Source organism: Paroedura picta, chromosome 1 (genome assembly GCF_049243985.1).
Source record: "Paroedura picta isolate Pp20150507F chromosome 1, Ppicta_v3.0, whole genome shotgun sequence".
In the NCBI taxonomy this organism is placed as follows: Eukaryota; Metazoa; Chordata; class Lepidosauria; order Squamata; family Gekkonidae; genus Paroedura; species Paroedura picta.
This window is the reverse complement of record NC_135369.1, coordinates 23,666,122-23,692,435: the sequence shown is the minus strand read 5'-3', so window position 1 is coordinate 23,692,435 and position 26,314 is coordinate 23,666,122. Positions and strand designations below refer to the sequence as shown.

At 55.0% G+C, this 26,314-nt stretch overlaps 1 protein-coding gene across 28 annotated transcripts in view; it reads left to right on the top strand.

Moving 5' to 3' along the window:
* NRXN2 (neurexin 2) overlaps positions 1 to 26,314 on the top strand; it is a 444,528-nt gene that overhangs the window by 227,322 nt on the left and 190,892 nt on the right. For 13 of the 28 annotated variants that reach the window (XM_077327760.1, XM_077327722.1, XM_077327706.1 and 10 more), the window contains 7 exons: positions 12 to 215; positions 4,374 to 4,400; positions 9,150 to 9,269; positions 9,767 to 10,151; positions 14,388 to 14,578; positions 15,927 to 16,100; positions 18,752 to 18,871. In XM_077327760.1, the coding sequence (XP_077183875.1) occupies positions 12 to 215; positions 4,374 to 4,400; positions 9,150 to 9,269; positions 9,767 to 10,151; positions 14,388 to 14,578; positions 15,927 to 16,100; positions 18,752 to 18,871 (1,221 nt within the window). The remainder of the gene's footprint in view (positions 1 to 11; positions 216 to 4,373; positions 4,401 to 9,149; positions 9,270 to 9,766; positions 10,152 to 14,387; positions 14,579 to 15,926; positions 16,101 to 18,751; positions 18,872 to 26,314) is intronic. The other 15 variants (XM_077327915.1, XM_077327768.1, XM_077327818.1 and 12 more) reach the window with 3 other exon arrangements.

The following is a 26,314-nucleotide window of genomic DNA, read 5'->3' as shown; positions in this document are numbered from 1 at the left end:
GTGCCGGACAGAGGCCACGGTGCTGAGCTACGATGGGAGCATGTACATGAAGATCATGCTGCCGACGGTCATGCACACGGAGGCCGAAGACGTCTCCCTACGCTTCATGTCGCAGCGGGCCTACGGCTTCATGATGGCCACCACCTCCAAGGAGTCGGCCGACACTCTCCGCCTGGAGCTCGACGGGGGCCAGATGAAGCTCACCGTTAACCTAGGTAACTAACAAGCCAGGGCTCTGCGGGGCGGGGCTTGCCCCTCATCCGGTGCTGTCTGCCACAAGGCGCTCCCTGCCATGGCCCGTGGTGCTGGCCAGCCCTTCTCAGCCGTGTCTGAGGGGAGCTGGGTCCAGCAGGGGCTCCCACGTTCTGTGGCACATGATTCTGGTGGGGTGGGGGAAGGCCATGGCTTGGGTCCTTCAGAGCACTTTGAAAGATGGAACGATTGCCACCCGCCGGGCGAGACTTTTCTCGTCTTCTGCTGCAGCCCAAATATTGTTCCAGGGGGGTATTTTGGGCTGCCAGAGGAAGGAGAATGCGGGAAAGTCGCGCTGCACAGGCAGAAACTCTGAAAATGCTCCAGTGGGTCCAAGCCTCTGGGTGGAACGCAAGATGCACATGATTTGCAAGGAAAGATCGGTCAGCCAGCGACTAGATCCCTCTTGTGTTCTGCTCATAGATCCTGTGGGTTTTGGTTTCTAAAATGTGACCATTTTTCACAGCTGTCTCCCTCGCGAAGACCACACAAAACATTGCCTTGCAGTGAGATCCCGGTAACAGCCTCCTGGTGCTCCCTGCACTCACTGGGTCTTTGGATGGAGCCTGAGCCAGCCTTGGAGAGACCTGACTCCCTTCCTCGGGAGCCAGAGCGGGCACAGCCCTCTCTGCCAAGGCGGGCCCGAGACGGGGCACAGAAAAGGGTGGATGTTTTCCTCCCAACGCTTTTCTGGGCCCCACGAGGAGGCCAAGTGGGAAAAGGGGTTCTTTCCCTCCCTTTCTTTCTAAAGACCCCTTTTCTCACTCCACCTCGGGTTTTGACCCTTCATTGGCACGTCGATGGCCAGCCCAGAGCAAACAGCCACTGCGACCAAATGCCCCGACCCACGGCTGCCTGCTCCATCCCTGGCATGGCTCTCTTCCTCCTCCCCACATCACACCCCCTCCCACTACAGCTCCCCGGGATTCTTCTCCCCACTGCCCCAGGGCTTTCCCTTTGCCCCACGTCGGCCCCTGTGGGCGGGGATTTCGGTCCTGTGGCTGTTTGCTCCCACTCTTCTGTTGCGGTTGACGATGCGCACCAAGCCCAGCTGTGTAGCCTGTGGAAGGGAAGACCTTGCAGCCCTTTCCTGGGAAGGGCTCGATCCCCTGGTGGAAACTCCCTGGGCCAGCAGAGACCAAGGAGCCGTGAAAAAAGCACCCTGTATCAGCACTTTCCCCAAAGGGCCCTTCCGGGCTCCTTGTCTCATCCTGCTGCCTTCCCCATAGTGATCTTAAGCTCCGCCCATGGTGCCAGGTGGATTTCTAGGCATCCTCTTCTCCACCCTGCGTGGGACAGCTCCTCGGGCTCGGGAGGTTCTTTGGGAGCAGGGAGTTGGAGCCAGTGCAGATGCAAGGAATTCCCTTGGGATGCCTCCATACTGGGAAGCACCTTTGGTTGCTGAAGGGAGTGCAGCGCCCCCTTGTTTCTGAGCTTGGCACTGCCCCTTCTTTGTAGCTATGGGGTGGGAGATGGAAAGGGCTGCCCTATTTTCCTCCCCCTGCACAGCTGGTCTTTGCAAGGTGGCCACTGGTCCGCACTGAGGAATCCCAGGCAAAGAAGAGAAGGGTCGGAGAGGGGTGGGGCCCTGAAGGAGAAGTGGCTCAGTCAGGCGTCCCCGCCCCCTGCGAGAAAGTGGGAAGGGTGTGTCTGTGCACAAACCAGCCGTTCCAGCCTGACTTGGATAGCGAAAGGAATCACCTGAGGGGAAGCTGAGTCTCCGCCTCCCACCTTCAGTATGTCCCCTGATTCCCTTTGACCAACAGCAGTCCAAAATTTGGTGAACATCAGCATTGGCCTTGACCATCCCGGACCCAGTGCCCAAAACTTACTCCGATCCAGGACCGTGGATGTCAGTGGACCCTGAGTGAGCCTCTCAGAAATTGCCAGCATTTCTCCTGACAAACGGGGAACTCAGCCGCCACTGACAGGATGGGCCTGGGCACGGTCAACCCCCTGCAAACGCCAGCGCCCCCCAGATCAGAGAGGGCCAAGATGGCTTCCGAGGTTGTGAGGCGATCGGCACGCATGGCAGCTGTTCTAGCCAGGAGCTGCTGCCCTGCTCTAAACAGGGAGAAAAAGTCTCAAGGAGGCCCTGAGGCCAGCCCCCCACTCCTCTTGCGGCCCCTGCGACCCTTCTGGCTTCAGTCGCACTCACCAGTTCACAGCTAAGGCTGCCAACTCCAGTTGGGTAATGCCAGGAGGGGTCTGGGGAAGGGCAGGATGTCAGTGGGGTGCAAGCCATGCATTCCACCCTCCCAAACTGCCCTTTTCTCCAGGAGAACTTATCTCTGTAGCCTGGCGATGAGTTGCCATTCTGGGAGATGTTTGCTCCCACTCTTCTGGCAGTCTTCAAGCAAAGGTTGGATGCACACTTTTCTTGGATGCTTTGGGATGCTTAGGGCTGATCCTGCAGGGAAACCCACTCCGAAGTCCAAGGTTGCAACTCAGAGGCAGGCAATGGCAAACCCACTCCCAAGTCCAAGGTTGCAACTCAGAGGCAGGCAATGGCAAACCCACTCCGAAGTCCAAGGTTGCAACTCAGAGGCAGGCAATGGCAAACCCACTCCCAAGTCCAAGGTTGCAACTCAGAGGCAGGCAATGGCAAACCCACTCCCAAGTCCAAGGTTGCAACTCAGAGGCAGGCAATGGCAAACCCACTCCGAAGTCCAAGGTTGCAACTCAGAGGCAGGCAATGGCAAACCCACTCCGAAGTCCAAGGTTGCAACTCAGAGGCAGGCAATGGCAAACCCACTCCGAAGTCCAAGGTTGCAACTCAGAGGCAGGCAATGGCAAACCCACTCCGAAGTCCAAGGTTGCAACTCAGAGGCAGGCAATGGCAAACCCACTCCCAAGTCCAAGGTTGCAACTCAGAGTTAGGCAATGGCAAACCCACTCCCAAGTCCAAGGTTGCAACTCAGAGGCAGGCAATGGCAAACCCACTCCGAAGTCCAAGGTTGCAACTCAGAGGCAGGCAATGGCAAACCCACTCCGAAGTCCAAGGTTGCAACTCAGAGGCAGGCAATGGCAAACCCACTCCGAAGTCCAAGGTTGCAACTCAGAGGCAGGCAATGGCAAACCCACTCCGAAGTCCAAGGTTGCAACTCAGAGGCAGGCAATGGCAAACCCACTCCCAAGTCCAAGGTTGCAACTCAGAGGCAGGCAATGGCAAACCCACTCCCAAGTCCAAGGTTGCAACTCAGAGGCAGGCAATGGCAAACCCACTCCGAAGTCCAAGGTTGCAACTCAGAGGCAGGTAATGGCAAACCCACTCCGAAGTCCAAGGTTGCAACTCAGAGGCAGGCAATGGCAAACCCACTCCGAAGTCCAAGGTTGCAACTCAGAGGCAGGCAATGGCAAACCCACTCCCAAGTCCAAGGTTGCAACTCAGAGGCAGGCAATGGCAAACCCACTCCGAAGTCCAAGGTTGCAACTCAGAGGCAGGCAATGGCAAACCCACTCCCAAGTCCAAGGTTGCAACTCAGAGTTAGGCAATGGCAAACCCACTCCCAAGTCCAAGGTTGCAACTCAGAGGCAGGCAATGGCAAACCCACTCCCAAGTCCAAGGTTGCAACTCAGAAGCAGGCAATGGCAAACCCACTCCGAAGTCCAAGGTTGCAACTCAGAGGCAGGCACCGTTTATCTCTTGCCGTGAAAATCCCGTGGGGTTGCCATGCATCAGGTGTGATTTGCCAGCCCTTTCTGCCGTGCCTCCTGACTCCAGGTCGTGAGCCCAGCTCATGCATTTGCATTGAAGGGCTTCCCATGCCAAGAAACATGCCCTCCCGGCCCCTGATAAAACGAGCTGCTTTGTGCATAGACAGAGGGACTTGGGCAGCGTCCTCAGCCCAGAGGTTATAGGTGCTGGCAGGGAGGGGGGAAGACGGGGATGGGAAAGGATACACCAGAGTCCTCTCCCACTCTTGCTCCTCCAGGGGGCAGCCACCCCTGGCCCCACCCCAGTGCAAGGGCCAGCGTCCACCTTGCTGCGCATCTGTCCCCAGATGGTGGGCTGCTTCTTTTTTGGGTGTTTGGTGGCAGAAGTTACCTTGAAGGATATAAAACTCTCTCGTTCTCTTCTCTCTCCCTCCCCCGCCCTCGCCCCCCCACCCCCGTTTCAGACTGTGTCAGGATAGGCTGTAACCCCAGTAAGTTGACCTTCTTTTTTTCTTTCTTTCTCGTTCGCTCCTTTCTCCTACTCGCTCTTTGACTCCTGTGGTTTTCGCTTTGCATTTCTGAAGACGAAGGGGAATGTGTACGTGTGTGTCGGGGCCCGAAGGAGCATTGTCCTGGAGGGGAAGGGTTAAAGCAGGGGTGGCCGAACTGAGGTGCTCCAGCATGCCGGAGCTCATGGGAATGGTAGTCCAAGGACATCTGGAGAGCCACAGTGCGGCCCCCCATGGTTGTGTGGGATGCAGAGGAGGGCTAGTCTGCCAGTAGCCAACTAGGCTCTGTCCCCAGCTCCTGGAACAGAACGGGGCCATTGTACCCCTCCCTTCCGTCCTTTACGGCAGCCTTTCGGATTCCCATCACTCCCCCTAGCTAATGGCTTCACACAGACGGGAGTACTGGCAGGATATACTCCCCTCTGCCACTTTCGTGCCTCAACAACGTAGTATCCACTCCCACCCTGAAACCAGCTGGGGGCCAGGATTCCTGGGTTCTCGTGACGATACCTTTGAGGTGAGTGGCGCCATCTTGTTTTTTCCGTACCTCAGTTTCCTCTTTTGCAAGGGCTTGTGGGAGGTCAGGAAATCAATGCAACCTCTGGAGTTTCGAGACAGAGTTTCTCAGGGAACGAAAGACTTCACGCCCTTCATGGCGGAGGGGGGATTGCAGGGAACACTCTACTTCGTGGAGCAGAGAATGTTTTCAAGTTATACAGCCTGGGAGCAGCTGGAGAAGACCGCCCACCCTGCCGCTGAGCATCTGCACAAAATGTCACCGACAGCTACAGAAATCAAGTCCCACCCTTCAGCTCTGAAGCTGGAGTTCCCACTTGCCCAGGGGCAGGGGTGGGGGGCTCTGATGGGAGGTTGTGGGCTTGAGGGGTGATGGGGGAGCCTACAAGGACATAGCACTGACATTCATGCCCATAGGCAGCCTTAGTTAGCAAAGCATCCTCATACTACACCAGTTTCAAACCAGTTTACTTCTGGTTCACACCTGAGAGAAGAGTTTCAGACAAATGCACAATTTGAGGGCAGTGTTTTTGTGAAGGGCCCTTACCATAAAGGAGTGCTTTTGAGGACTCTGGGGATGAGGATCCCTAAAGCGTGGCTCTGAATTACCGCTGGGTGGAGCACACCGCAGGGCCACCATGGGTGGGCCCAAAAAGCCCAGCTAGGCTGGAACTCCCCCTTTGGTCAAGGAGGAACCGATTTGCTCTCCCTCCCGTTTGCAAAGTAGGACGTTTGGAAAATGGCTGCAAATCGACAGGGTCCGAGGCTAAAGCTGTCTGTGGTGTGCAGGTGTAGCCCTTCCCCTTTGGCGGGAGGGGCCAGGGGCATCTGTCGTGGGGGCTCTTCCCTTGGCGTGCTTTTGAAAAGTCTGCCCGTTTGCATATGGACAAGTTGGACAAGGTGGGGCAGGCATCCGTTCAGCCGCCTCTTCCCCAAATGCCTCTTGCCGTGTCTTTTGGCCGCTCATGGGCAGAAAGTCCTGCGGGATCCAAAGCAGATCCCTCACCCCTCCGTGACCCCTCTCGTTCCCCAAGGAATCCACTGTGGTCCAGCCACGTTTCGGCAGGCAGGTGGGCCTGGCATTCCCCGTGGGCCTTTGAGGCAAAGGAAGATGTCACATCCTTTTAAGCAGCGCCTTTTTCTTGATCAAGCCCTGGAGACACCCCTGTCCTTTACTTCAGGGGTAGTCAGCAAACGCTGGCAGGGGCTCATGGGAATTGTAGTCCATGGACATCTGGAGGACCACAGGTTGACTACCCCTGCTTTACTTGATGGTTGTTGACACTTCATTTTCACAAACTGGAGCTGGGCAAGGGTGTCATCCCTGCTTGGAGGCCCAGACTTTTCAGAGACAACCAGCCTTATACGGCATTTTCCTTACAAACTCTATGCTTCACGGGGTGGGGTCCCCCGCAGCTCCCACCAACACTATTCCTGACCCCCATCAAGTGTTTTAACAAGTAGGTGGGGTCAGTTGGGTCTTTTACCCCATGGAGCTTCTGATTGGCCATTCAAGGTTTGATTGGCTGTGTGGATTCTTCTGGAATGGCTTCCTCAGCAGCTGCCACCACAGCACAAGGACTCTCAGGGTGCGAGTAAAGGTAAGCTGCAATGGCCACTCTGTAGCTGGCTCCGCCTCCCACGGTGGCCATTTTGTGGCTGCGCCCATCACACTGTGTCAGAATGCCAAAAGTGCCAGCAGACTCGAAAAGGCCGGGGATCCCTGGAGCATGCCATTTCTCAGGCTCTGTTCCCCAACTCCCACAGAGGCTTACTGCCCCCCTCCCAAGTCCCACCCCGGTTCCTCTCCAATGAGCCCCCAGAGGGCAGCTCTGCATCCCCAGAGGCAAACTTCCCCAGGCCAAGTGAACTTCTTGTGATCAAGGATGCCCTCGCTGGGCAACCCTGTCGCTCCATCCTGATCCTGGGACCGTTTTCCCTGCTCGCCAGTGAGTAGGCAGGTGTGTGGTGGGGTCGCCAGGATGCCAAGGCCACAGTCCAGGGATCTACCAGGGGAAGCCAGACCTCGGAGCACCAGCTGCAGGTGAGTTCCCCAGCCAACAACGGGGGGCTGGTCCAGAAGGGGGGAGAGGAAACTGAGGCCGACGGAAGGGGGGGGGGGGAGATCCCAAGGCTGCATAATGAGAGGGCAGCCAGAGAAATCTAGGCCTTAATTCCCTGGCAGAAATCTCTCTCCTCTCAAGACCATGTGCCCAGTGATATTACAGCCATGCGGATTTCTGCAAGCCTGATTGCAAAACTGAATTTCAAGCACCCCGAGGAAGAGACCTAGGTATCCTGGACCTCAGACTGTGCCCCTCCCAAGGCCTTCCTTTGTAAAGAGAGCCTGAAGCTCTGTCCCCTTTTCACACGGATGCCAAAACGCACAGGTGTGCCGATAGCGTCGAAAGGCATTCTGTGCATGTTTAGTGGTGCTCTTGACCTTTGCTGTCTTAAGCCGTAGTACTGGCCAGAGGACGCAGAGCCCACCTCTGCTGAGGCCTCCTGCCCTCTTGACTGGCCTCTCTGCTTTGGCTGCCCTTGACTCTGTTTCCTTCCGGGAGCTGGGGAGAGAACTGGCATGTGGGTTTTCCCCGCTCTGGGATCTGGCTGCCTCTGGGCTCATGGGTTTGGGGTAATTTATAAATCATGGTCTAATGTCCAGCAAGGAGTGGCTGGAGGGGGCAGGAGTGGGCTGGAGTTTGATATGATCACACGATCTTTTGGAGTGGGGCTGGAGAGAAATTTGGGGTCCATTAGGAGCTGGGCAGGCATCCCTTTAGGGATGCCACCCTCCAGGTGTGGGCTTGAGAACTAGCGCATCAGCTGGTCTCCAAATGACAGATCAGTTCCTCTCCAAAGCATATCTTTCCGAGGCCCCTTTCCTCCTCACAGCTCACCCTCACTAAGCTCCACCCCCAAATCTTTGGGTAGTTCCTAACCAGAGTGGGCAGCTCTAGTACCCCATGAAGTGGTGGGGCCCAGGAATTTGATCCAGCCCTAGGCCTCGAGGGGGATCCTGTCTGGGTACCAGCAAAAGGAAATTGTCTTGAGAGGCATTCCCTCATTAGCTCAGGACTTGACTGTTCTGCAACCAGCAGAATTTAATAAATTAGTCCTGAGTTGGTGGGGATGTCCATGCTGTGACTGTTATGCAAAAACTAGTTTCCTTTCTCATCGGAAGATGCAATGCCCCGCGTATTTCCACGAGGCAGTAGCCTTTTATTTAAATCGCCAGAGGAAGTTTTCTGCCACCAGGCGGCAGCACATGCATTTGGGTGTCTGTAGTACCCAGATTTCTCCGCAGGGCCGTAGCGCGTGCTCTCGGAAGTTGCTGCAGCAACCTTATAATCCGGGAGCCGGGCCTCCTTGCAGTTTTCACTTTGGCCACCAGGTGGCAAGCTATACTTTCGTTCGACACACCGGGGTGGGTGGGATGCAAGAGGTAATATTTATAAATGCTACGCTACAGTCTCTGGACCTCTGCCTAGCCCCCTTGCAGAAGGTTGGGTAAATGAGGGAGCGGATGTTTGAACACACGTGCGCTAATTCAGACCGGGAATCCGTGTGAACGTCCCTCCGCGCCAAACTTCGCATTTAGCCCGGCTAGATAGTCCCCGTTGAATGCGAAATTGTTATTTTAATCTCCCCTCCCCCAAGCGGCCTGGCTGTTTACACCGGCCCGGAAAGTGCTGGGGGGGGGGGGGGTCCTGCAGGGGTTCCTGGGCCAAGACCGTGTGGAGTGGCCCTCGTTGCGTTGACTCCCGCGCTCCTGCTCCGCTCACTGCCGGGCCGGTTAAGCCTCCTAGTCGGCCCCTGCACGGAACGGCCGGCGCCTTCCTTTGCATCGGGGAGTCCAGGCGGCCCAGATCCCCTGGCGCTCTCGGTCCGCTGCCATCTCAGCGCTGGCCAAATGACCCGGCCGTGCCCCTCTGGGGGCTGCCCAAGTGCCGGTCCGCCGGCCTGCCGGCTTCGTTTCCAGCCCTTTCCCCGGGCGAGGGCAGGCTGGCAGCTGGGGGGCTGCGTGGAGCGCTGTGGCCCCGCAGCAGGGGGGTGCTGGTGGGGAACGGGGGCAGAGGGTCCTGGGAAACGGGGTCGCTGGGGCTGCCTCCTTGCTTGCGGGGTCTTGTGAGATGCTCTTCCGGGAAGGGGGAAAATGCGTTCACCGCCCCCAGTGCAGCAGCCCCGCCCCTGACCCCTGCCCACCTGTTGCAGGTAAAGGCCCCGAGACCCTTTTCGCTGGCCAGAAACTCAACGACAACGAGTGGCACACGGTCCGCGTGGTCAGGCGGGGCAAGAACTTGCAGCTGTCGGTAGACAACGTCACGGTAGAAGGTAAGTGCCGGGGCTACTAGCTGGGCCCTTGGGGGGAGAGGAGGGAGGGGATGATGCTTTGTGGGAAGGACGACTTCCTTTGATCGGGAGGGCCCCTGAGAGGGCTTGACCCCTTGTTCACCTGCACACGGATGTAGCATCCAGATCTACGCATGCTCACCGTCAGGAGGAATAGCGCGTCCTTCCAGTTCCCTCGTTTTCCGCTAGGTGGCACCGCAATCGTCGCCCACTAGGTGGCAGTCTGCCCACAAAAGTCTACAATTCTCGAGGTTGGCAGCTGAGGGAAGGATAAGGGCTTATAAATAGAGGTGATGGGTGGGGAATATGGGCCGAGTTAGGGATTTAGGAAGGACAGGTTTAGGGAAGGTGGAGAAACACTCCATGGTAGGGCTACCACTCAGTTGGAAGGAGTGTTTGTCTCGGCCCCCCGTCCCCCTCCCTGCAGCCTAGCTTGGCTCTATTTTAACAGTGTCCCTTTGGCCTGTGCTTGGTCCAAGCAGGGCAGATGGCCGGGGCCCACACGCGCTTGGAGTTCCACAACATTGAGACGGGCATCATGACGGAGCGGCGCTTCATTTCGGTGGTGCCCTCCAACTTCATCGGCCACCTGAGCAGCCTGGTCTTTAACGGGCTGCCCTACATGGACCTCTGCAAGAACGGAGACATCAGCTACTGCGAGCTCAACGCCCGCTTCGGCCTCCGCAGCATCATCGCCGACCCGGTCACCTTCAAGAGCAAAGCCAGCTACCTGGCGCTGGCCACGCTCCAAGCCTACGCCTCCATGCACCTCTTCTTCCAGTTCAAGACCACGGCCACCGACGGGCTCCTCCTCTTCAACAGCGGGAACGGCAACGACTTCATTGTAGTGGAGCTCGTCAAAGGGTGAGGCATCCACTGGCCTGGCTGCCTCCGAAGCTGCGTAGCCCTGCCCGTGGCGGACCATAGCCCAGCCCAAAGCCCCACCTGCTGGTGCAGAGGGCTCTCACTGTGGGCTGAAAGTTTCTGCCCACCTTACTGCCAGCCAGCATGAGTAACCCCCAGCAGACCTGCTCTTCAGCATCATTGGCCTTGTGTGCTCACCTCTCGCTCTCCCAGCCGCCCCGTTCGCCTTCTCTGTCCCCCAGCGCTTAAGCTGCCTCTTGTTCCATGAAGTTCGACCGTTACCCCACCATGCCTAGAGCTGCCCCCCTCCAAGTATTACTGGGAGTTGTTGTTGTTGTTAGGTGCGAAGTCGTGTCCGACCCATCGCGGCCCCATGGACAATGACCCTCCAGGCCTTCCTGTCCTCTACCATTCCCCGGAGTCCATTTAAGTTTGCACTTAAATTACTGGGAGAGCCCCCCACTATTCCAGTTCCTCTCCAGACAACCAAGATCAGTTCCCCTGGAGAAGATGGCTGCTTTGGAGGATGCACTAAGGGCACTAGACCCTGCTGAGGCCCCTCCTGCCCTCCTCAACCCCCCCCCCCCAGGTCCTCCCTCCAAAGTCTCCAGGTCTCACAGTTGGCAGCTGTAACCGTACTCCGGGCCAGTCCCCGACAAAAGTATTAATCTCTTATGTCCACTCATCTCGGTATCTTGTTTGTTTGGGCTCTTTTGCCATGGCCATGCCTGCCGGTCAAAGGACTCAGCAGATATCGTTGTACGAAGGAAATCATGGGGCTCTTGGGACACAGAACGGTCAGTCGATGCTCTCTTTGGGGCGGGGCTGTGAAACTGCTTTTCAAGCATCGCAGCAAACATGAAATCACAAGTGATGTGTCAATCCTGACAGAGGGCCAGACTCCCACTTAGTCGGGTGCAAAAACTAGGGAGCTGGCCAGTCCCTCGCCATCCTGGTCCTAGTTGTGACAGATTTCTATTTCATGCATGAGCAGGTGGGTCGATAGAGCAAGGGGGGGGGGTATTCAGTTGCCATGGAGAGAAGCCCATCCACACGTAACCTGCCATGCTGAAAGTAGCCTTTCAGCCACGTTTGGGGGATTGGCTTCCTACCTGGGGTTGCAGAGGTGTCTATGATGACAGGTATAGTTAGCCATTATGTTCCTGTTACCTGTGCCTATTATTGCTTGGAGCCAGAGGGCAGAGCTTCCCCACCCGCCTCGGGACAAATAGTAGAAGAAAAAGAGTTGGTTCTTATATGCTGCTTTTCTTTACCCAAAGGAGTCTCAAGGCCTTCCCTTTCCTCTCCCCACAACAGACACCCAGTGAAGTGGGTGAGGCTGAGAGAGCCCTGATATCACTGCTCAGTCAGAACAGCTTTATCAGGGCAGTGGTGAGCCCAAAGTCACCCAGCTGGCTGCATGTGGGGGAGGAGCAGGGAATCAAACCCGCCTCACCAGATCAGAAGCCACTGCTCTTAACCACTACACCAAGCTCCTAACCACTACACCACAGCCCATCAGGAGGAGTGTCAGACTTCTCCCCTCGTCCACTCAGTGTTTTTGTAGGGCTGGGGAAGCATCAGGTGAACGTTTATTCATGTAAAACATTTATTAGCCAACTTTCTTCCTTTTGGAGCTCAAGGCAGCTTACAATGTAAACAAAAGCACATAAAATAAAATGCCCGTAGTGTGCCACTGACATGTAAAGCCATGCTTTAGGACGCTTTTGATTAAAGCGGTCCTAAATAAAATAGTCTTCAGCTCCCACCTAAAGGTTTGAAGTGAGGGGGGCCAAGCGTACCTCTCCAGGGAGGTGAACCCATAACCGTGGGGCTGCCACTGAAAAGGCCCTTGTGGACCTGCCCAGTGAGCATCTTTGGTGGACGGGACAGTCAGGAGAGCCTCTCCCTGTAGTCTTCATGAAGACATGGGGAACTGGCCATGGCGTGGTGGGGGTCATATGGGCTTGATGTAGAGCAGAAACAAGCAACTCTAGAAAAAAATTCTGAACTTGTGTGTGTTAAGTGTCATTATACCACTTCTATCTTAAGCTGGCCACTTCCAACATGGCAGGAGCTCATGTGAATTGTAGTCCATAGACATCTGGAAAGCCACAGTCTGGCCACCCCTGCCCTATATGAATTAGACTCCTCATAGGGTTGTCAAGATGCGAGATGGTCGGACGTGGTTTGGCGTTGCCTGCGTGCAGTACTAACCAGGGCTAGTTGCAGTGTCACGGACGGCCCTTGTCTGAACCAAGCTGATGCTCCAGACCATTTTTCTCCCCAGGCAAAGCTGGCTTTGCAGCCGAGGGATGGAGGCAAGCCCCATGCAGGGCTCAGCTTGTTCCCATTGGCTGGCCAAGGACCACTCTTGTTCCTCTCTCTGAGCACACCCACCCTCCTGCTGTTGGCCAGCCGCACTGCCTTCTTCATAAGAACACGCTCCTTGTCACACCACGGCCACAACCCAGGTGCCCTCAGGAGGTCCACCAGCAGGGCCAAATAACCTTTACAGGGTTTCTGACCCTGCCTTCTCCAACGGAGATTCTCCTGCATAGACACACACAACTCACTTCCCCCCTGAAACACCCTTTGCCCGGTCTCTTAGCAGCAGCCCAATGGTCTTTTAAATACTGCTTAATCTTCATTTTTAACGGTGTCCAAGTTGGTTCTTATATGCCGCTTTTCTCTAGCCGAAGGAGTCTCAAAGCAGCTTACAATCACCTTCCCTTTCCTCTCCCCACAACAGACACCCTGTGAGGTGGGTGAGGCTGAGAGAGCCCTGAGATTACTACTCAGTCAGAACAGTTTTCTCAGTGCTGTGGTGAGCCCAAGCTGGCTGCATGTGAGGGAGTGCAGAATCGAACTGGGCTTGCCAGATTAGAAGTCTGCACTCCTAACCACTACACCAAACTGGCTCTCTCTCCAGGGTGTGAATAGCCCAAAATCTATCCAGGAAGTTCCATGGAAAGAGTGAGGATTCGAACCTGGGTCTCCAGCCACTACCCCGCAGCAGCTCTCGATCAACATATATATTAGTTATTATCTTGATACATTTTCAAAATGGTCTTGGGAAGCAGATGATTACTTCCGTGTCATGGATTAGAGAGGAATTTTCTTGAAACCTCCCAATGAGGCTAGAACAGTTGTCGGACTTCTCCCCCATCTCCCCTGATCCACCCGGCTGCCTCCTTCGCCTGTGCACCATTTTCCAGGCATCTGACAAGAAGAAGAAGAAGAGTTGGTTTTTATCCCTTGCTTTTCATTGCCTGAAGGAGTCTCAAAGCGGCTTACAGTCGCCTTCCTTTTCCTCTCCCCACAACAGGCACCCTGTCAGGGAGGTGAGGCTGATATCACTGCTCGATCAGAACAGCCTTATCAGTGCTGTGGTGAGCCCAAGGTCATCCAGCTGGCTGCATGTGGGGGGAGCGGGGAATCAATCCCAGCTTCCAGGATTAGAAAAAGAAGCGTTGGTTCTTATATTTCTCTACCTGAAAGAGTCACAAAGCAGTTTACATTCACCTTCCTTTTCCTCTCCCCACAACAGACCCCCTGTGAGGGAGGTGAGGCTGAGAGAGCTCTGATATCACTGCTCGAACAGCTTTTTCAGTGCTGTGGCCAGCTCAAGGTCACCCAGCTGGCTGCATGTGGGGGAGTGGGGGATCAAACCCGGCTCACCAGATTAGAAGTCCACACTCCTAACCGCTACACCAAGCCGCTGCTCTTAACCACTGTACCGTGCTGGCTCTGCCAAAGGAACTTGGGCTCTCAAAAGCTCAGACATCAAAAATCTGGTTGGTCTCTGAGTTGGTCCCTTCATCCTCCATGAAATTTCTCTAGCCACCAGAAACATCTGGGCATTCTCAGCCATGGGGCATCCAGGACAGGGGGGGGCGCATTCTGACAGTTCCCACGGATCCCATTCCTGCCCCCCACCCATGCTGCAGTTCTTTGGTCAGGGTTTCCTCTCCTCTGTAAGGTTCAAGCTCTGGCCGATTCTCACATTTGGGGATTCCCACCCTCTTCTTCCCCTTCCGATTACCTTTTCCCAAAGTGTGTGGCTTGGCTTGCTTGCTTAAGTTGCCTATTTCTCTTGCCCCTGTATACAAGCAAGTCCCTCAGTTTGTCCCTTGCTGTGCAAGGCTGGTGCAGGGGTGTCTCTCGCCTTGGGGGCGGTGAGGGAGGAGACTGGGTGGTCCAGGTAACCTTTCTACCCTTCTGCCTCCTCTGCAGGTACATCCACTATGTCTTCGACCTGGGCAACGGGCCCTCGTTGATGAAGGGCAACTCGGAGAAGCCAGTCAACGACAACCAGTGGCACAACGTCATCGTCTCTCGTGACACCAACAACGTGCACACGCTGAAGATCGACTCCCGCACCGTCACACAGCACTCCAACGGCGCCCGCAACCTGGACCTCAAGGGTGAGCCGCAGCCACCTTCCTTCCCTCCCTCTGCCTCCCCTCCTGGGGTCTCGGCTCTTTATCCCGGCCCTTGTGGAAGGGCCAGGGGCGTTGACCCGGCTTCCCAACCAAAGGCCCCGTTGTGTGCAGTTCCCCAGTGTTGGCACTAGGGGGCTCCTGGCTGCCCAGATTCCTCTGGGCTGGTGGGAGGAATTTCGATTGACCCTTGTTGACAACACAACCCCGTCTTTTAAACTGGGCTTTTTGTTTTTGATGTACGTGTTGTGGGGCTCCCCAGACTGAGCTCTCTGGACGCTGAGGCTTAGAAATTGAAGAGAACTGCCTCTGGCTAACAACTTCCCCTCTGACCTGCCCTGGGACAGCCTGTCCGAGCTCCTGCTTCTCTTCCTTGATCTGCACAAAGGAAGCCACCCCACCCCACCCATCCAGCTGCAGTGCTGGCACGCCGCCCAGCCTCACTGGCCGCTTCTCATACCCTTTGCTTTCCCTTCTGCTGGGAGCTCCCGTGGTTGTATTTTTGCCTTCTCCCAAACTAGCCTCCTGGCATCATCCTGCACCCAGGCAGGCCTGGAACTCACCGCATGGAGCATTTGGGTGCACGTTCATGGTCCCACCATGAGCAGAACCCCCCATGAGAAATATCTCAGGTCTCTTCCAGGAGGGCAGGAAGATCTTTGACTTTAGGGAGAATAAACCTAGCAGCAGTGGGTCCAGGGGCAGCTGCCCGGTCCCCCATTGCTGGAGGGGGTAGAGTTGCCAGAGCCAGGTTGGGGGTGGAGCCTGGGGAAGTTTGGGGGTGGAGCCTGGAGAGGGCAGGGACCTCGGTGGGCTGCATCCCTTTAGTCTGGAGATGAGGTGTCATTCCAAGGAGAAGAAGAGCTGGTTTTCTGTACCCTGCTTCTTACTACCTGAAGGAGTCCCAAAGCAGCTTACAATCACCTACCCTTCCTCTCCCGACAACAGACACCCAGTGAGGTTGAGTGAGCTCTGAAAGATCTGTGACTGGCCCAGGGTCGCCCAACTGACGACATGTAGAGGAGGAGCAAGGAATCAAAGTGGGTTCTCTGGATTAGAGGCTGCAGTTTTTAACTGGTCTTTACACCCAGTTGGCTGGATCCCCAGGGGGTATGGAGGTGGGGCTTGATCCAAAGTGGAGTTGGGTCCCTGAAGCAGGCCAAGCTCTGGCCCCGGGTCCCCAAACCTTAGCTCAGAATTACTTCCAAGTAATCTAATATAGCTTGAACTAATCTCCGCACCCAGGTCTTCCCACTTGGCTCTTGGCAGGTGGCGTTCCGGGCCTTAGGGCAGGCAGGCAGGCAGGCCCTGATGCCTCTCTCCCTTCCTGCAGGGGAGCTGTACATCGGAGGCCTAAGCAAAAACATGTTCAACAACCTGCCCAAGCTGGTGGCCTCGCGGGATGGCTTCCAGGGCTGCCTGGCCTCCGTGGACCTCAACGGCCGACTCCCAGACCTCATCGCTGACGCCCTGCACCGGATCGGGCAGGTCGAGAGGGGCTGTGATGGTAAGAGAGCAGGAGGGGTCACTGTCTGCCCTCGGCCAGGGAGAAGGAAGCCTTGGAGGGGAATAACGGCGGGGGGGTGGGGGGATGTAGGGTCGCCATGCCCCCCTGACTGCTGGCAGGGGAGGGGAGGGTGGCCAGATCCAACTCCTGGAAATTTGGGAGTGGAGCCTGGGGAGGCATGAACCTCAGCGTGGTACAAGGCCATAGAGACCAGCCTCCAGAGCAGGGGTAGTCAAACTGCGGCCCTCCAGATGTCCATGGACTACAATTCCCAGGAGCCCCTGCCAGCGAATGCTGGCAGGGGCTTCTGGGAATTGTAGTCCATGGACATCTGGAGGGCCGCAGTTTGACTACCCTTGCCTCCCGAGCATCCATTATCTCCTGGGGAACTGAGCTCTCTAAGCTGGAGATGAGCTGTCATTCTGGGGGATGCCCAGGTCCCACCTAGAGGCGGGAGACGAAAAAAGGTGCGACAATGAAGCTGTGCAAAAAAACGTTCTGGTGTGATGTTATAAATCCAGAGCTCGCCAGAACAAGGTAAGAATGAGGTGCAGGATTTATACAATTAGTACTAGAGGGTAAACTTTTTTTTGCTTTAGGAGTATTTACCGCACAGCTTCGTTGTCGCACTTTTTTTCGTCTTCATCCTCGTGGGTTCAACTAGTTTTCGTCTTTGGGCCCACCTGGGGGCTGGCATCCCTAATTGTGGGAGGGGATTTGGAGCCCAGAAAGGGTTGGCTCTCATCTCCCCCACATTTCCCCTCCTAAGCCAGCGTTGGGGGTCTCCCTGTGAACCGTATAGCACCGAGGTCCTTTAGGGACCACTCCCAATTAGATAGATGACATTCATTTGGGATACTCCCCCCCCCGGTTTGGTGGCAGTTCGTGGGGGGGGTCCATGAGCTTTGGGTGTCCAAGGGGCAGCCATTGATTCAACCCCTTTGTTTGAAATGGCCGTGGAAATGATCTCTTTGCCTACCCGCCTCACCAATTATCAACGGGAGGCCGTTTAATGATCTTGCCCTTGAGTTGTACAGTGGAAAGAGCACATCTTGCTTTCCCAAACCCAAGTTCTGCGGAGAATTATTGGAGGGGCTGAGCCCAACACTTCTGATGTTTTACTATATGATACGTGTGTGTTTTTAGGGACCACTGTAGAAAACTATTTCATTGGAACGTGTTTGGTCTACGTGGTTTTTTAAAAAATCTTTATCTTTTTTTTTTTTTACTTGGACTAGATCAGGGGTCATCAACCTGTGGTCCTCCAGATGTTCATGAACTACAATTCCTATGAGCCCCTGCCAGCAAACGCTGGCAGGGCCTCATGGGAATTGTAGTCCATGGACATCTGGAGGACCACAGGTTGACTACCCCTGGACTAGATGATAGTCTTTTAATCCAGTGGTTCTCAATCTTCCCAATGCGGCGACCCTTTAATACAGTCCCTCATGTTGTGGGGACCCCCAACCATAAAATGATGCAAGGGTTCTTTCACAGAAATTAGACCAAAACTGACCAATGGCGTGAAGATCCATTGTTCGTGATTGCATATAAATTGGTTATAAATTGTATATAAATTGGTGGGAGCCTTCAGGAGGAGCGGCAACAGTGGCAATGCCTCGCCCCCGGCCAAGCTGCTCACCCTGCCGCGACCCCTGTGAAAGGGTCCGACCCCCAAAGGGGTCCCACCCCCAGGTTGAAAACCCCTGTTTTTAATCGATCTCATCCAGGCTTTCTCAGCCAGGGTTTCTTGAACCCCTGGAGTTTATTGATGGCTCTGGAAGGGTTTCCTGAATGGGTGGGAGTTAATGAATTTTTAATATATATTTTAATGGGTTAAACGTTTATTGGGTAATATGACCCAATATAGGATCAAGTTGACTTACCCATCTCCCGAAATGTCCAGTCATGGGGCTTGATGGGCTAGGAATGGGAGAGCCCCCAGTGGGCTTGTACACAGCTCTGTTTCCCAACCCTATTCTGCACAATCACACCACTTCTGGGGTTTCTCGAAGCCTGAAGAATGTTTCAGGGGTTTCTCAATGGTGAAAAAGCTGAGAAAGGCTGATCTAATCTATCCTGTATATTTATTAAAGCCGAATTGTTCTTCTAGAGTTATATATCTTCTTGTAACAGATGGTATCTTTTTTTGTTTTATCATTTGGTGTGCTGGTTGTAGGTTTCTTTCTCCCTTTTGGGGAGCTCAGATTTCTTGGCGGCTGCCTGGCCCAGGTCACAAGGGAAGAGCCGGCACCCACAGCTGGCAACTGGTGCAAAGGTGCTAAATTTGAGCAAAGCCTTCTTTTCAATCCACCCCAGAGCTCTGTACCATCCGCAGCTTCTGTCTTCAAGGGCAGCCCCAGACAGCGATCTTTGCAGCAGTCCATGCTAGAGATTGCCAGCCTCTGAAGGTTTCCGTGGGCAAACCCCAGGCATCAGAGAAGGGGAACTGCTGGCTTCTCTCTAGGAGCTGACATTGTATTATTAGTATTGCACGATGCAGTCAATTTTCGCTGGCTGCGCCCCTTTCTCACATTACTCCAGTTCTTCTTATTATCAACAGGAGAGGAATCAGGAAAGGAAAGGAAAGGGCTAGATCCAGCTGGCTGAAACCTCTGTCTCTTTTTTGCTGTCCTTCCCCCATGCCCCAGGTCCCAGCACCACCTGCACGGAGGATTCCTGCGCCAACCAGGGCGTCTGCCTTCAGCAATGGGACGGCTACACGTGTGATTGCACTATGACCTCGTACGGTGGCCCAGTGTGCAATGACCGTGAGTACCGGGAAGACTGGACATGTGTGGGGAGGGGGCACAGAAAAAGGAATATGACTGGGTGGGTTCATGCAGCCTGTGTGTTTAGGGGCTCTGCAGCCAAAGCCGTGGGAGTGATATGACCGGATTGTGGGTCCTGGGGAACATGCTTAAGGCTGGCTCCCTTTGGTTGGTTCTCCTCCATTCTAAATAAGGGAGGGTACTGCAGGCTTGGGAGCTCTCTGGACTGCCAGGTTCCAGAAGGAAAGTCTTTCCTGGATCATTTCCGCACTGGGAACTTTGCTGCCTAGGCTCCTGTGCAGGAGCACAAATGCAGGGTAGACGAGGTGAACCGGGCCAAATGCTCCCTGGTTCCGGGAGCAGGAAGAGACAGGGCAACCTGCCGCAGCTGAAACTCCAGCCCGCAGCCCAGCATGAAGCCTTCAGTGCGGAAATGGTCCTGGTCTGGGCTATCTTGTGTCAAGTGATCTCGCTGCTCCTAAAAGATCCTCAGAACCTAAACAGGATAGCTTGCTTTGCATCAGGGCAGGGAGGAGAATGTGGGTTCTGCTCTGTACGTGTGCCCATCGTTCCTTCCAAAGGACAGCTGTCCCTGTGGCCAGCTCAGCCCGAACCAGAGGGAAACCAAATGCAAGCAAAGCCAAGGACATGCTGACCAAACCATTCCGGGTTCAGCATTCACAAAGCTATCGATAAACTAGTGTTGCTGTATTGATACATTCTGTGAATGTCAGGCTATCGCAATTGTGGATGTTATTTTCTTCCAAAGTCAGAGTCTATGGGCAAACTGATAGTGGGGCATTGATGGGGGGAGCAAGGTCCCTATGGAAGACACCCCCTTCCCCTTCAGCAAAATTGGTGAACACTCCCCCCCCCCCCCAACCTCCACGTAGAGGTATAGTGTGGTCTCATTTTGAATACAGCGTATGTTTCTGGTGAATTGATTTCAGGAAGGCTATTGGAGACCTGGGATGAATATGGAAGGGGCAAGCAAGACAACTAGAGGGTTGGAACGCCCTTTCTCTTCAAAGAAAGGCTAAAAAGTCTGGTTTACAAAAACAAGATGACTGGGGGGGCGGTCTCCTTCTCCCTTGACTCCAGAAATTGAGGCTGCCAACAGACAAGCAGTAGATTTGGGATGGACAAAGGAAGTGCTTCTTTACTCATTGTGTACTAAAAGGGTGGAATTTGCTGCCACGGAATGTAGTGACCGGAAGGGGCACAAGGGACTAGACGGGTTCAGGAAGGAGAGGTCCCTCATGGTCTAGGCCAGGGGTAGTCAACCTGTGGTCCTCCAGATGTTCATGGACTACAATTCCCATGAGCCCCTGCCAGCATATGCTGGCAGGGGCTCATGGGAATTGTAGTCCATGGACATCTGGAGGACCACAGGTTGACTACCCCTGGTCTAGGCTACTGAAGGAAGCCTCCACATCTGGAAGCTGGACACCTCTGGGTACAGATATCAGGAGATGGTGCTGGGGGAGGCCTTGAAGGCCTTTGACCTTCTAGGGCAGATGGGCTGACCACAGAGTGTAGGAGGACACTGGACTTGATGGAGCGCTGGTCTGATCCCATGAGGCTTCCCTTATGCCCCAGTGGGTGAGGGTTGGGCTTCCCCAGTTCTCTGGTGCCACTGCGGATTCTACCAGGCAGCCGAGGACAGATGTGGGGCAGAGAACCCATTATGAAGTGAGTGGGGCGAGGGATGGAGGGGTAGGAGATTGGCCTCTAAGGACGCCTGGCATCTGGGACTGTGGCCTGCCCCTTCTTAGGGGGCCGGAAAAGATCCTGAGGAGTGGGGCGAGATCATACGGCAAGGACACTCTCTCTCTGGTGCGTATTCCTGGAAGGCTGCACGCCGAATGGACCGCAAGGGGAGGGAGGATTTGGCTCCCCGATGAATACGCAGGGCTCCCGCTTGTTATGCAATTAATAATCCCTGCGGGTCGTTAATTAGGGAAGGGGCCATAGCTCAGTAGCAGAGCACTTGCTTTGCATGCAGAATCTTTCAGTTCCCTTCCCGGGTATCTCTAAGAACAGTCTCAGGTAGAAGGTCCAGGAAAGCCCTTGGACCTCCTGGAACACCGGAAGGCCGCTGCCAGCCAGAGCCTGGGGAGGTCATCGTCCTGACTCAGTAGAAAGCAGCCTCAGAGGTTTGCTAAGAATGTGAAGTTTGGGCCAAGAATCTGCGCAATCTGGATGTTTGACCAGAGTTTCCAACCTGTGCTTTTGGCATCCTGTCTCATGCCTCTGGGGAGAGGTATCAGATTTGTCCGTGGGGCTGACCGGTGTGCCGGCAGCCTGCCCTGGTTCCATCAGGGTGGGGACTGGAAGTGCAGGAGCAGAGGGAAGAAGGCCGCCATAGTCTGCCCCGGTCCCCAACATTCCACACGATGGAGGTGTCCAGGATGGAAAGACCTGGGGGGTGGGGGAGGAACTGCAAGGAGAGGGAATTGGGAGTGGGGATTACATTCTAGGGGGAAGGAGACCAGAGTCCAGCGAGGAAGGCAGAGGTGACTCTTCGGAAGCACTGGGGGCTATTCCCAGAGGAGCAAGAGGAGGGAGAGCAAACCGTCCTTTCATGTTGCGGGTGCAGCAAGGGCAGTGGCTCAGGGAGGGGGAAAGCAGCTAGAGAGCTGGTGTGGTGTAGTGGTTAAGAGCAGCAGTTTCTAATCTAGAGAGTTTGATTCCCCGCTCCACCACATGCAGCCAGCTGGGCAACCTTGGGCCAGGCACAGTCCTGTCGTGTCACAGCTGTTCTCACAGAGCAATTCTGTCAGAGCTCTCTCAGCCTCACCTACCTCACATCACAGGGTGTGAGGTGTGGGGAGAGGAAGGGAAGGTGATTGTAAGGTAGTGAAAAGTGGGACAGAAAAAAACAGTTCTTCTTCCCCTTCTAGTTCTCCTGAGAGCAGCTGAATAAGGGAGTCATCTGGGTGGATAGGGAATTGGTTAGAAAACCGCACTCAAAGAGTTGTTGTCAATGGTGTTTCATCAGACTGGAGGGAGGTGAGTAGTGGGGTACCTCAGGGCTCGGTGCTCGGCCCGGCATTTTAAACATATTTATTAATGATCTAGATGAGGGGGTGGAGGGACTACTCATCAAGTTTGCAGATGACACCAAATTGGGAGGACTGGCAAATACTCCGGATGATAGAGACAGAGTTCAACGAGATCTGAACACAATGGAAAAATGGGCAAATGAGAACAAGATGCAATTTAATAAAAATAAGTGTAAAGTTCTGCATCTGGGTCAGAAAAATGAAAAGCATGCCTACTGGATGGGGGATACGCTTCTAGGTAACACTGTGTGTGAACGAGACCTTGGGGTACTTGTGGATTGTAAACTAAACATGAGCAGGCAGTGTGATGCAGCGGTAAAAAAGGCAAATGCCATTTTGGGCTGTATCAACAGGGGCATCACATCAAAATCACAAGATGTCATAGTCCCATTGTCTACGGCACTGGTCAGACCACACCTGGAGTACTGTGTGCAGTTCTGGAGGCCTCACTTCAAGGATGTAGATAAAATTGAAAGGGTACAGAGGAGAGCGACGAAGATGATCTGGGGCCAAGGGACCAAGCCCTATGAAGAAAGGTTGAGGGACTTGGGAATGTTCAGCCTGGAGAAAAGGAGGTTGAGAGGGGACATGATAGCCCTCTTTAAGTATTTGAAAGGTTGTCACTTGGAAGAGGGCAGGATGCTGTTTCTGTTGGCTGCAGAGGAAAGGACGCACAGTAATGGGTTTAAACTACAAGTACAATTATATAGGCTAGATATCAGGAAAAAATTTTCACAGTCAGAGTAGTTCAGCAGTGGAATAGGCTGCCTAAGGAGGTGGTGAGCTCCCCCACACTGGCAGTCTTCAAGCAAGGGTTGGATACACACTTTTCTTGGATGCTTTAGGATGCTTTGGGCTGATCCTGCGTTGAGCAGGGGGTTGGACTAGATGGCCTGTATGGCCCCTTCCAACTCTATGATTCTATGATTCTATAGTCAGAGACCCCAAGCTCTTCCTCTGTCCTCGCCATTTCTCCAGTAAGCGCTCTGCAAGGGGGCTTGGGGAGGAATCTGGCCTGTCTCCAGGCAAGCAGAAGGCCCAAGTCCTTCTGTGGCCCTGCCCATCCTCCTTGGAGGGGCTTTTGCTGGCTGCTGCCTCTGCCACATGGGAGATCCACAAGGGGCTCAAGGGGATAGCGAGGAAGGACAAAGGGAGAAGAGATATCTCCCTCTCCGGCGGGAAGAGAGCCATATTTCTTCGATACAGTTTTTATCTTGACAGTCTCCTTTGCTCTGCTTTTAATGAACAGTTGCCTCCTACTGCGTCAGGGAAGTGAAGGGTGGGAAGGAGCCATGTGGCGAGGGGAGCCCCCAGGAAAGAGGGAAGCCATTCCCCCTTGGCCTTCCCAGGAATGGGGGGCTTCCCAGGCAGGAATGTTCTCTGAGATCCTCCCGTGGGTTCCAAGGGTCTGTCGCTCTTTCACCTCAGAACCTTTAAGGGGCTCAGCTTTGGAAGAAACCAGAGTGCCTCAAAGCATGTGCAGAGGGCCTTTCCTTCTCTAGGGGTGAGGGACCACAGCCGTCCCTTCGCCTACTTTGCAGTCAGGGAAAGGGCACAACCAGGTCAAAAAGGCACAGTATGCTGGAAGGAGGGACCCCAGCATCTCACAGCCCTGCCCTACAGGTGTTGCTTGTACCTTTCTTTCTTTGCCTTCTCCGGTGGGAGGAAGTGCTGTCAAGTTGCAGCCAACTGAGCTCCAGGGGCTGTTCCCCTGCTGACCCTCAGTCCCACGCAGAGTGGACTGCAGCCTCCCGGGAAGTCAAGGACACTATCCTGAGTTGGCTTTCTGAAACAGAAAAGACATAGGCTTGTCCTAGAGAATAGGCCGGTGAGGAGAGACGGCCCAGGCTCTCTTCTGTGATCAAGCAGCAGAGGCTCTGGACTGGGAAGGCTGCTCGCCTGGTCCCTGAGCATCGGTGCCCCCACCCCCTAGTCACTGCCCCTCCATCCTGCCGGGAAAGCTGCCTTGGTTAGCTATCTTCCTGTTGGGTAGATGGCAAAGGGCCCCAACCACTGGCTGGGGAGAAGGTGGGCCTCACATGTGGGAGTGAGCAGAGCCCTCCACTCTGACACGCCGGAGGAGGAGGAGGCTGGTCTCCCCATCCATGGCAAAGGGCACTCCTCCCAAAAGCAGCCGCTCCTCAGCACTGGGGAAAGGAACGTTCTGGATCCGACGGCCTTGGCTCTGCCCCAGCGAAGCCTGCAATGCAGTCAAGGACGGAGGTAAACTGGGGTAGAGCGCTCTCCCTAAATTCCCCCCCAGGGGAGTGCGCCCTCTTGGGTCTCTGATACGCATGCACACTCTCGCACACACGCGCACACACACACTCCCCACCATTCACCTTTGCTTCCAGTCAACGACCACAGCCCCCCCCCGTACCCCCCCTTCTTGCTGCGCCCCGCAACTGATGAAGCCGTCTGCATATTGGGGCTGACAGGCCGATCCATTTTAATGAGGCAAGGGGCTGGCTAACGAGGTCCAGGGATGCTTTTAACGAAGCCGTCTCGAGCCCAGTCCCCCGGAGCGTGCTGGGAGGGGAGGGGAGGGCTCAGGAGTCTTTCCTCCCCCCACACACATACTCTTGCCCTCCTTAGGTGGGACGCGGACATAGCTCCTCGCTGCGTACACAAGCTCCCCTTCCTTCGGGGGTGTCCCTGCTGGGTCGGTTGCAATTGCAGAGACGACCTCTGAGCATGTGCTGAGCGGCAGTCCTGCTCAGACCGGGCCTGGAGAGAAGCGGCCTCATGCAAAAGGATCTAAGTGGGTCACGCATCTGGCCAGGACAGCAGACAGGGGGGGGGCGGCATCCGTCCTCCTTGTGAGTCAAGCCCGATAGTGGAAGGAGCGGGCCAGTCTCCGGAATGGTGCCCTGCTCCCTCTCCTCTGCCCTGGACAGGACCCCCATGTCCCCAGCGTCCGGCTACCAGCTGTTTGCAGCGGAAAGCCTGTCGGATTGTAAATCAGAGGGGAGGCCATTAATAGCTGGGCTTGGTAGATTTATACGGCAGGCTGAGAAATACGGTCCGAGGTGGTGAAAACTCCTACGTTGGCTGCCGAAGGAACATCGTTCACGGGAGGCCTGGCTCTGCCGGCTCCCAGAATGCTCTCCCACAGCTCCCAGTCAACAGGGCCGTGCAGCGGCTCCCTCTTCCAGCCGCCCCGCAGAGCCAGCTGCACCCCTCACGAGGCATAACTAAAGGAGGCCCTTCCGCACTAGGACCCTTTATTCCTCCTCCAGCCAAGAAGCAGTATCCCTGGCCATGCACAGAGTGCTTTTCACTTGTTAGTAGCAGGGGCTTTTAATAACAGCCACAACTTTAATTTTGTACCCCGCCCTTCCTGGTAGGCTCAGGGTGAGTAACCGCAAGGTTGAAAACAGTCATGCAGTCTGATCATTAGAACATTAACTAACCGCCTCCTCCTGAAATTTAGACCCTTGCTGAGGGGCTAGTCAGAGCTGGGAAGAGGTTTTTTTTTGGCAGATCCTGATGTTATTTCCTGGCCTGAGCCAGAGGGCTGGTGGAACGCTCTGTCTTGCAGGCCCTGGAACTGCTTGGCGTCCCGACAGGCCCTGATCTCCCTTGACCGAGCGCTCCACCAGGCTGGGGCAGGGCTAGTTGGTTATACTTTGGGGCCAGTGACCTTGAGGAAGGTTTGGTGGTTCAATCTTGATGCTCTTTGAGGGGGCCGGTGGAAGAGATACAGGAGTCTCAGACCAGTCAGGGCTTTCGCAGTAAGAGTCACAGAATCACAGAGTTGGAAGGGGTCATACAGGCCATCTAGTCCAGCTCCCTGCTCAATGCAGGATCAGCCCGAAGCATCCTAAAGCAACCTTGAACCCGATCTGGTCTCCGATCTGGAGCTAGTGCAGCTGGGAGACCATTGGGATAATAGGCGTGTTCCAGTGGATTTCGGTAAGGATCCGAGCTGCGGAATTTTGGACCAGTTGGAGCTTCCAGAGCAGGCTCAAGGGCAGCCCTGCAAAGAACGAGCTAGAGAAGTCTAGCCTGGAGGTGGCTGTTGCATCAATCACAGTGGCTAGGTCAGGCATTGAAAGGCAGGATGCAAGTTGTCCTGCCTGGGGCCAGAACCTCTTTCTCTGTCCTTTTGAAATAAACAAAGCAAAAGTGACCCTCCCCAGCTCTCTTTTCATGTGGCACTAGCTCAGAAGACTTCCTGTGGTTTGCTCGGCCCTCCTACCCAGCTTGCTGGGGGGGTAAACGGTAATGACTGGGGAAGGCACTGGCAAAGCACCCCGTATTGAGTCTGCCATGAAAACGCTGGAGGGCGTCACCCCAAGGGTCAGACATGACCCGGTGCTTGCACAGGGGATACCTTTACCTTTACCTACTTAGTGTAATGGTTAGGAGCAAGAAC